The sequence below is a fragment of the Hordeum vulgare genome, chromosome 3H, assembly GCF_904849725.1.
Source record: "Hordeum vulgare subsp. vulgare chromosome 3H, MorexV3_pseudomolecules_assembly, whole genome shotgun sequence".
In the NCBI taxonomy this organism is placed as follows: Eukaryota; Viridiplantae; Streptophyta; class Magnoliopsida; order Poales; family Poaceae; genus Hordeum; species Hordeum vulgare.
The window spans coordinates 515,070,301-515,080,123 of NC_058520.1; the positions used below are offsets into that span (position 1 = coordinate 515,070,301).

General features: G+C 53.8%; 1 protein-coding gene across 2 annotated transcripts; it reads left to right on the forward strand.

Moving 5' to 3' along the window:
* Nucleotides 1-2,762: 2,762 nt before the first annotated feature.
* LOC123440362 (probable nucleoredoxin 2) lies at nt 2,763-6,153 on the forward strand. Of its 2 annotated transcripts, none has more exons than XM_045116932.1 (3): nt 2,763-3,222; nt 4,696-5,199; nt 5,353-6,153. In XM_045116932.1, the coding sequence occupies exons 1-3, from the start codon at nt 3,142-3,144 to the stop codon at nt 5,977-5,979; spliced, it is 1,212 nt and encodes a 403-aa protein (XP_044972867.1). In that variant the 5' UTR covers nt 2,763-3,141; the 3' UTR covers nt 5,980-6,153. The 2 variants fall into 2 exon arrangements, with proteins under 2 accessions (XP_044972867.1, XP_044972868.1); XM_045116933.1 differs by having other exon boundaries at nt 4,696-5,172.
* Nucleotides 6,154-9,823: the final 3,670 nt, after the last annotated feature.

The following is a 9,823-nucleotide window of genomic DNA, read 5'->3' on the forward strand; positions in this document are numbered from 1 at the left end:
CTTTTTACTGATGCCCATGTGAAAAAATGGATCTGAAAAAGAATAAAAAGAGCACGTACCTTGGTGGCACCTATTGCGGCCTACGAATCAAACAAACAGGTCCCAAATTTGCAGTTTACTAAAAGATAAGAAAGGACAACACCGCAATAAACACCTGAGTAGAGAATAACCAAAATGGAGCGCTCCATTTTCCTACATGACATTACTTTCTAGAAATGTCACAGGGTGCTTTTATAAAGACAACTACCATATGAGAGACCTGTTAAGAATACAAAATAACATCTATTACCTTTAGGGTGTTTGGAGAACAGAGCTCACAACCATATGCATTTGACTGTACACCTAGCATTGATGACAGGAACTTGTCCTTGGGTTCTAAATCAATTCCAAGAGGAAAGGCTTGTGCTTCAGCTCAAATCTCTAGTAGCTAGACGCTTTTCTGCAAGCACAAACAGAAATAAGACAAACATATAAATAAATGTGTTCTTGTTCTCAAAAGAATGTGTGCGATAGCTACCGTACCTGATGCTCTAGTTTAGCTAGATAGAAAGTTCCCACTATGAGGAAACAACTAATGATAAGGATGTTCACAGGGTCATGTCATTGCTTAGAAAGACTACTATCACAAAACATTGTTTTGTGCATATAAAGGTTTTTGTGTGAGCGAGCAACGGCCAACACAATTTGTGACATTGTATGATCAAGTTATCTGCTTCCTCGCGAATTTCCTGGTCATCTCATTAAGCGTCGAGGTAGTAGAAAACTAAAGGGCCTTGCATTCTTATATATAATAATGATGAGAATAGTATGAGTGATCATTAAATTACTAAGAACTTAAGAAATCAGAGGCGCCTGCATTATAAACCTTTGTTCGCCTCCATGTTTGAAATCTGCCATCACCAATCATGAGGTACAGTACCTTTGAATGGTTTGGTGTCAACTAATTACACCAATGATTCATAAAATTAATGTTTCTCATTCTAAATCAAAGCAACAATGACTACTTGTCTAGTATAATCATTTTTCTCAGTCTGGTGGGAAATGAGCATAAAAACATAGAAAAATAAATCTATGCATTGCACGTCTATTGCACTATTAATGCGAAAAGCTTTAAATAAATGTGACATAAAATATTTATTTCAGTTCTCAAGATAATATTACATTATTAATGCGTACAAAGAAAATACCCAAAGCTATTTGTGGTTCTTAAAACTTGCAGTTGAATTGCTGGCCAATGGAAAAAACACAGATCTATCTTTGGTTCTTTCATCAACAATCAGTCCTTGTGTTTCTAAACCTTTGTAGTAAATAAGTTCATCTGCATAGAATATTCATGCTAATAAGTAATAACATCGAGAGGCAAGAGCAACTTAGCAACACTATTGTTGGCAAAGAATAATTCTATAACCTGATTGCTGATTGAGCAACAACCTGAAATAAGCTGCAAATAAGGGTGCAAGCATGGTATCATACATGACTTATCCAATAACAACTGTTGTAAGAACTTATTCTGAATCTCTGAGACGCGAATGGCTATCAAGAACAAATTCCTTCTGATCTAGAAATCCCGAGCAGTCTTGACGTAACTAAACATGGGCATCGTGAGTGAGGAGGAGGTCAAGCAGGGCCAGAGAAAGGAAGCCTGACGCTGGCCTCCATGGATATGGCGTAGGCGAGGATGACAACATCGTGCAGCCGGGAGGAGAAAAAATTGGACACAAACCTGGACCCGGCTACAAGAGCCGCCGTCGAACAAGCAGGTAGTCGTGTCGTCCCTAATCTCCCTTCTCTCCACTCCCCCACCTCATCTCTTCTTCCCAGGAGACCGAGCCGCCATGGTCATGGAGCGCCGCCGCCGCCAATGACGCGTCGCACCGATGGATACCGACCTGACCGGCCTCACTCTGGTGTTCGCCTCTTCCCGGTCGTCGTCCCGCGTCATGCCCCGATCTGATCGGTGCCGCCGCCGTCAGCCTTCTGGGAGCGAGGAGAAAAAGAAGATCTAGAGAAGGGGGGCGTGGAAGGGGAAGGGAATAAGGAGGTGGGACGACGTGGGTACGTGAGTTGTTTTTTTTCTTTTCGTTTTTTTTTCTTTCGAGCGAGGAGGCACTTTTTTCACGTATGCGCGGAAGGGGGGTCGAGCAAGGGAGGTGGGATCGAGGGGTGGCATCGAGAGGTCGAACCATCAGGTAGTCGAACCATCAAGACGTTCTAGAGATTAAATAAAAAAAGGCAAAGCCTTTTTCGAGTTATCTTTCCTCCACCTCATCATTTGTTTTATGTAGCATTCTTAAGATAACATCATTATACATGCCCTAAAGGCTATACACACGCATCAGTTCCCCAATCCCACGGGTGGCCAACCCAGCATCGATGACGATCAGCTAGGCGGGACTCATCCAGTTTCCTCGACGGAACAGGGCCAGACTTTCGGAGCGACCACGATCGATCGACAGTTGGACACCCAAGCCCCGGGCACCGGACATCTCACGCACGCATCCACCCACCCACCCACCCACCCAACCACGCCCACGCCGAGGTAGAGACAGAGAGAGAGAGAGAGTCCACGGCGAGCGCGACCCTAGGCGGCATGGAGCGGAACACGTTGTTGGCTGCGAGCGATTCCCAGACCCCCGACTGGACACGAGGCGCACTACTGGGCGTCGCGTCGCTCCCTTTCCCACCCCACCGTGTCCGGCCACCTAGCCCCGCGTACAGGTACAGTACCCCACACGCCAACAAGACCGGCTCCGCATCGTCGCCTCTGTTCGACAGCTGCTCCAACGCCAGCCCGCCACTGCGCCTCCTGATCTGAAAGGAACCGCTGCGACGGACGGACGCGCGTGGAACGCCTCCGAGAAAAAGGGTTCGCCGTCTGCAAGATGCGGCGTCCCCCGTTTTTATACCTACATTATTCATTGCCGCGGTGGCTGGCCGGTGTGGCGAGGGTCGGCGTAGCCGCTAGACTCGACTCGCAGTCACTGCTGCCGTTCTGAGAGCACGAAGCCACCGCAGGCTGCTCCACACCACCTTCCCAGTCTCTGTTGCTGCTCCTATCCGGCACGCGGTGCCGTGGATCAGGCGGCACATCGAAAGTGCCTGGTCACCACCAGGACACCGAACATCGTCGGAGATCCGGGGATGGAGGAGGCACAGGAGAGCGGTGGAGGCATCCGCTCCGCGCTCCCCCTCGGCTCGCTCATCTCTCCTTCCGGGAACGAGGTGCTTCTCCAGCTCCATGGATCTGCTGCTTTTTCTTTGGCTCTTGATCTTCTTTGCTTCGCTCTTCGTCTTCGGCTGCAAGTTTCTTTTTTGCTCCTCCTCGTCGGTTAGAGCAGAATGATTGTTTCTATCTACTATCCGGGTTTGATATGAGATCTCTTCTATTGGTTTCATCACGCAGGACAGGGAACTTCTAAATAAATTTCGTGTTAAATTCAGTCGGACAAAAGCTCAGATTTTAACTAGTAGCCGAGATTCAGTTTAGCACCAGTTGAAGTTGGAACACTTCACGCCAAGGGCTTTAGGAGGGAGGTCAGCTTAAACGATCCAAAACTTAAGCTTTTTCCCTTAAACCATGCGTTTCACGATGAACCTCTCTCAAACAAGGCATAGCCAAGAAAGTGAAGAAGCTTTGTCTGTGCTTCTATACATGATTAAGGAAAAAAAAGTGCAAGCCTTTCAAGCTTTATCTTTTTGTTTTGCGGGGAAAAAGAGATTAAATTAAACTCGTGTAAGAGTACAATCAACACAAATTGCCTCAGCGATCTCTGGAGGATAGTTTTGGAAGCAAAATGAATGAATCTACACTTTAAATTATGTTTATATACCGGAAATTGCTTTTGGTGACCGAGCTTCATGGAGGCCTTTAAATTTAAAATTCAAATTTCATGAAAATTCATATTTTTACATTTCAAAAAATTATGAAAAACAATACAGGGATAAGTGAAGGCGTAACACACATGTGGATAAATTTTCAGAAAAAATACATTGAAATGAGGGCTGTGCAAAACAGACAAATCTAAGATTTTTTTACACATGACACTATTCATCATTTCAAGTCATGAATTTGTCTTTTTTGTGCAGATCGTATTTCAAGGTATTTCATCCTGAATTTTTGCACACATACGCATAACATCTTTCTTTACTTTCATATTTTTTTCAAAAAAATTTAAAATCAAAAAGTTTGAATTTTGAATTATTCAAAAAATTCAGTATCCACGAAGGCCGAGCTCCAAACGTCCGCACTCGTTTATATACATAATATATAGTCTCCTAACGAAACCAAGATTTATATTTAGAAAGGGAGTAGAAAATAATATTTTAGCCTACAAAATTAAACTTCTACACAGAAACTCATGCAGTTTTCTCTGATTCCTTTTTATTATTTTTACTTTTGATAAAATATTTTTTCCCTAAAAAACTATTCCCTATTAATTTTTTCTACATTACCACATGCGTCGAGAATGACCCGTCAAAAAAAATACGTCGAGAATCAGAATACTTATGGTACCTGTCGACACGTGTCTATCCAAAAAAAAAATCGCCTCACATTTACACGGCCTTCTTTTCCGGTGCACTATTCCTTTCCTCTCTCTCCTGCCATCATTTTGTTTCCTTTTCCGTGAACGGTGACCACGACTCGCCTGACGAAGGCCAGCGAACACGTGTCCTCTGAAAAATCTTCACTCACAGGTGGAGCTCCCGGAGCTAGAGGGCAAGACCATCGGCCTATACTTCGCGGCCAACTGGTACCCCAAGTGCGAGGCCTTCACCCCGGCGCTGGCCGCCGCGTACCGGCAGCTCAGGGGCCGCGGCGCCGGCTTCGAGGTCGTCTTCGTGTCGTGCGACGAGGACCGGCCGTCCTTCGAGCGGTTCCACCGCGCCATGCCGTGGCCCGCCGTGCCCTTCGGCGACATCCCCTGCAAGAAGAGCCTCAGCGACATGTTCCAGGTCGAGGGCATCCCGCGCCTGGTGGTGCTCGCCCCGGACGGCGCCGAGGTCGTCTGCTCCGACGCCGTCGAGCTCGTGCACCGCTACGGCGACCCGGCGTTCCCCTTCACCCCGGCCAGGGTGGCGGAGCTGGAGGCCGCCGAGCGGAGCAAGTTCGCTTCCCAGACTCTGGACAAGCTCTTCTCCGTCAGCCACGTCAAGAACGGCGGCGACCAACAGGTAGTGTCAGTACTACCACCACCGAGTGTACGTTGTTCTGCTCTAGTCTAGAATGCGAGCGAGGTGCATGCTTGCATCCATGCATGGTGTCGAACGATCACGAGCTAGCTCGCATGCATCGCCATTGATCGTGCCATGCGTCCAGCGGGTGGCCTCACCGTGGCTAAGGGCTGCATGCAGGTTCCCATCGCGAGCCTGGTGGGGAAGACGGTGGGGCTCTACTTCTCGGCGGACGGGTGCGAGCCGTGCGTCAAGTTCACCGAGAGGCTGGCCGCCATCTACGGCAATCTAAAACGCAGGTCGGCGGAGTTCGAGGTGGTGTACATCCCCATGGACAAGGAGGAGGGCGGGTACGAGCGGTCGCGCGGCGACATGCCGTGGCCGGCGCTGCCCTACGACGGCGGCGAAGGCGCGCCGTCGCGGGAGCTCGCCAGGTACTTCGACGTGCGGGAGATCCCGACGCTGGTGGTGATCGGGCCCGACGGCAAGACGGTGACGAGGGAGGGCAGGAACCTGGTGAACCTCTACTTCGACATGGCGTTCCCGTTCACCGAGGAGCAGGTGCGGCGGCTGCAGGAGCTGGAGGACGAGCGGGCCAAGGGGTACTCGCCGTCGCTGCGCCACGCCGGGCACCGGCACGAGCTGAGCGTCGTGTCGGAGAAGTCGGGCGGAGGGCCGTACGTGTGCTGCGAGTGCGACGAGCAGGGGTTCGGCTGGGCGTACCAGTGCATCGCCTGCGGCTACGAGATACACCTCCGGTGCGGCCGAGACGGGGAAGACGGCGGCGCCGTGGGAGCTGAGCAGTAGACGATTACGGGACTCTATTATTACTGGAGTATATTATGTATATAGATTAAAATGAACGGATGTTGTGTGTGCGTGCTCTGGAAAAGAAGGTCATGTTGCTATTGTGTAGGTGGCAAGTCTGATGATAATTCATACAGTAGAATAGACGAGAAATGGGGCAGTGTCGCTTGGTTACGGATGGCTGGCTGCTGTTTAGCGAAAGAGAAGGAGATTATGTTCAACACATTTGATTAAGTTCTAGGCTGGGGTATTATATACAGTTAGACAGCCAGGGAGCCGATCATGCATGCAGCACTACTCGCCTCCACTAGCCCACCTACAAGCACTACTCTAGTCTCCACTACTCTACAATCTAGGCAACAACCGACCGCTATATCGCATGCAGGCTAACAGAGTGCATGCGATAATAGCAGGTGTAACCAGTGGCTTAACACCCCCCGCAGTCGTGACGTCGGCGGAAGCGAGGCAGAGACTCGAACGAAAGTCAGAGAACACCTCCGAGGGGAGCCCTTTGGTCATGATGTCGGCGAGCTGTTGGCGAGTGGGGATGTGGAGGACGCGGAACTCGCCGAGGGCGACCCGCTCGCGGACGAAGAGGATGTCGACGCAGAGACTCGAACGAAAGTCAGAGAACACCTCCGAGGGGAGCCCTTTGGTCATGATGTCGGCGAGCTGTTGGCGAGTGGGGATGTGGAGGACGCGGAACTCGCCGAGGGCGACCCGCTCGCGGACGAAGAGGATGTCCAGCTCGACGTGCTTGGTGCGGCGGTTTTGAACCGGGTTGGCCAAGAGGTAGACGGCGGAGACGTTGTCGCAGTAGACCAGCGTAGCCCCGGTGACGGGGGTGAGCAGTTCGCCGAGGAGCTGGCGTAGCAAGACGCACTCGGCAACGACATTGGCGATGCCGCGATACTCGGCCTCTGCGCTGGAGCGGGAGATGATGGCCTGACGCTTGGACGACCAGGACACGAGCGAGTCGCCGAGGTAGACGCAGAAGCCTGAGGTAGACCGGCGAGTGTCGGGGCAGCCCGCCCAGTCGGCATCTGTGAACGCCCGGAGGTCCAGAGTGTGCGAGGCGCGAAGGTGAAGACCAAGGGCAGGCGTGCCACGACACATACCGGAGCACACGCTTGATCAACCCGTTGTGGCACTCACGGGGATCGTGCATGTGGAGGCAGATTTGCTGGACAACGTAGGCGATCTCCGGCCGCGTGATCGTCAGGTACTGAAGTGCACCAGCAATGCTGCGATAGGCGGAGGGATCGTCGACTCGCGGGCCAGCGGCGGTGGGCAGCTTGCTCTTGGTGTCGATCGGCGTAGGAGACGGACGGCAGGTGTCCATGTCCATGCCGGCGCGATCCAGGATGTCGACGGCATACTGCTCCTGGCAGAGGAAGAAGCCAGCCGGCGTGCGCGTGACACGGATGCCGAGGAAGAAGTGCAGCGGGCCGAGGTCCTTCATGGCGAACTCCGCGGTGAGCTGGTCGACGACACGGCGAAGGGCAGCAGGTGATGAGGCAGTGAGCATGATGTCGTCGACGTAGAGGAGCAGGAAGGCGACGTCGTGGCCGTGGCGACGCGTGAACAGCGAGGAGTCGGAGCGAGTCGCAGCGAAGCCAATGGAGCAGAGGAAGCCGGCGAAGCGCAAAAACCAGGCACGCGGAGCCTGCTTCAAGCCGTAAAGAGACTTGGAGAGGCGGCAGACGTGATGGGGTTTTGCGGCGTCGACGAAGCCGGCGGGCTGGAGACAATACACTTCTTCGTCCAGCTTGCCGTGGAGGAACGCGTTGGACACGTCCAGCTGGTGAACGGGCCAGCGGCGTGACGCGGCGAGGGTCAGCACGGTGCGGACGGTGGCGGGCTTGACAACGGGCGAGAAGGTCTCGCCGTAGTCGATGCCGGCACGCTGTCGAAAGCCGCGTACGACCCACCGCGCCTTGTGACGTTCGAGGGAGCCATCGGCCTTGAGCTTGTGCTTGAACACCCATTTGTCGGTGATGAGGTTGGCGCCGGGAGGCCGAGGCACCAGCTCCCAGGTGCGGTTGCGGACGAGGGCGTCGAACTCGTCGCGCATCGCGGCGAGCCACCGAGGGTCGCGGACGGCTACACGCACCGAGGAGGGCACCGGCGAGAGCTCTGCAGGGTTAGTGGTGGCGACGAGGCCATCATGGTAGCGCGGGTTTGGACGAAAGGTCCTGACCTGCGAGCCAGTGACCATGCGCGGCGGCGCGTCCGGCGGAGTGACGGGAGACGGAGGCGTAGACGAGCCCGAAGAGCTGCTGGTGCTGGTGTGGTCGGTGTGTGCAGGAGCCGGGGAAGGTGGAGACTCAAGACGCGCGGGCCGAGCAGGAGCGGTGGAAGGGGACCCTGGGGGAGGCATGGAGGGGCGCGACGGGGTCGTGGGCACGGACGTGAGCTGGGGCACCTGCAAAATGGGCGGCGCGAAGGTAGGGAGGGGTGGTGGTGGGGTGGGAGTGGGAGGCTGTTGTGCGAATGGAAAAATCGCCTCGTCAAAGAGGACGTGGCGGGAGGTGAGCACGCGGCGGGTGACGGGGTCGAAGCAGCGGTAGCCGCGATGATCAGAGGGGTAGCCGAGGAAGACACGATGATCAGAGTGATGTACGCAGCTGGGTGTCATGGCAGGGGCGGCGGTTAAGTAAGTACGTCGCTGTGTGAACCGCCTCAGCCCAGAAGCGGGGGGGGGCATGGAAGAGGAGAGCACAGACGTTGTTATTGAGCGTGCGCAAGACGCGCTCTGCCTTGCCATTTTGCTGGCTGGTGTAGGGGCAGGAGAGGCGAAGGTGGGTGCCATGGCGAGCGAGCAGTGTGCGGACGGTGGTGTTGTCGAACTCGCGGCCATTGTCTGTCTGAAGTGAAAGAACGGGGAGCTGAAACTGTGTCCGAACGTAGGCATAGAAATCGAGTAGAACAACAAAAACATCAGCTTTCTTCTTGAGCGGAAAGGTCCAGACATAGTGAGTGAAATCATCGAGAATGACCAAGTAGAATTCATAGCTGGACACACTAACAACAGGCGATGTCCAGACATCGAGATGTAAAACATGAAAGGGAAACATGCTAGAGCTAGAAGAGCTGCTAAACGGAAGACGAGCGTGTTTGCCCTGGCGACAGGCATGGCAGGAGTGTGGTGCAGACTTGCGGAAGCCACCGGCGGCCTCATCGGTTGTGAGGCGAAGCAAGGCGTGCCCCAGACGTTGATGCCATAGGGTGGAGGTGGCTAGGGCGGCGAAGGCATGGCGAGGGAGGTTGGAGGGCCGCTGCACAGGGTAGAGGTCGCCGTCGAAATCACATCGGAGAATCACCACCTTGGTTCGAAGGTCCTTGACAGAGAAACCAAACTTGTCAAACTCGACGGAAACAGGGTTATTGCGGCAAATTTGAGGGACGGAAAGTAAGTTTGTAATGAGGGAGGGAGAGACAAGGACATTGTGAAGTTGGACGGGGGAAGTGCCCTCGATGAGGGCGCCATGGCCGACATGAGTGATGGGGAGGCGAGCGCCGCTGCCAACGACGATGTGGGAGGAGGAATGAAACGGGCGCAGGGAATGGAGATTACCAGGGTTGGACGACATGTGGGCGGAGCCACCAGAGTCGAGGTACCATTCCCGGGCCGTGCCCGACGAGGAGGGTCCGGCGGTGGCGCCCTGGAGCGTGGCTTGCAGGGCCTGCATATCCCATGGCTGGGATGGAGCAGCGGAGGAGCTGGCGCCGGGAGGCATGTACGGCGGAGGTGGTCCATACCCAGGAGGGTAGACGCCTGGGGTGGGGTAGCCAGCAGGGGTTCCGGCGGGAGCCGCGAACATGGCCTGCTGAGGCGGCGTGC

Coding starts and splice junctions, on each gene's coding strand:
- LOC123440362 (XM_045116932.1), top strand. CDS start 3,142: ATGGAGGAGGCACAGGAGAGCGGTGGAGGCATCCGCTCCGCGCTCCCC. Junction 3,223..4,695: donor TCTCTCCTTCCGGGAACGAG/GTGCTTCTCCAG, acceptor CTTCACTCACAG/GTGGAGCTCCCGGAGCTAGA. Junction 5,200..5,352: donor CAGTACTACCACCACCGAGT/GTACGTTGTTCT, acceptor GGCTGCATGCAG/GTTCCCATCGCGAGCCTGGT.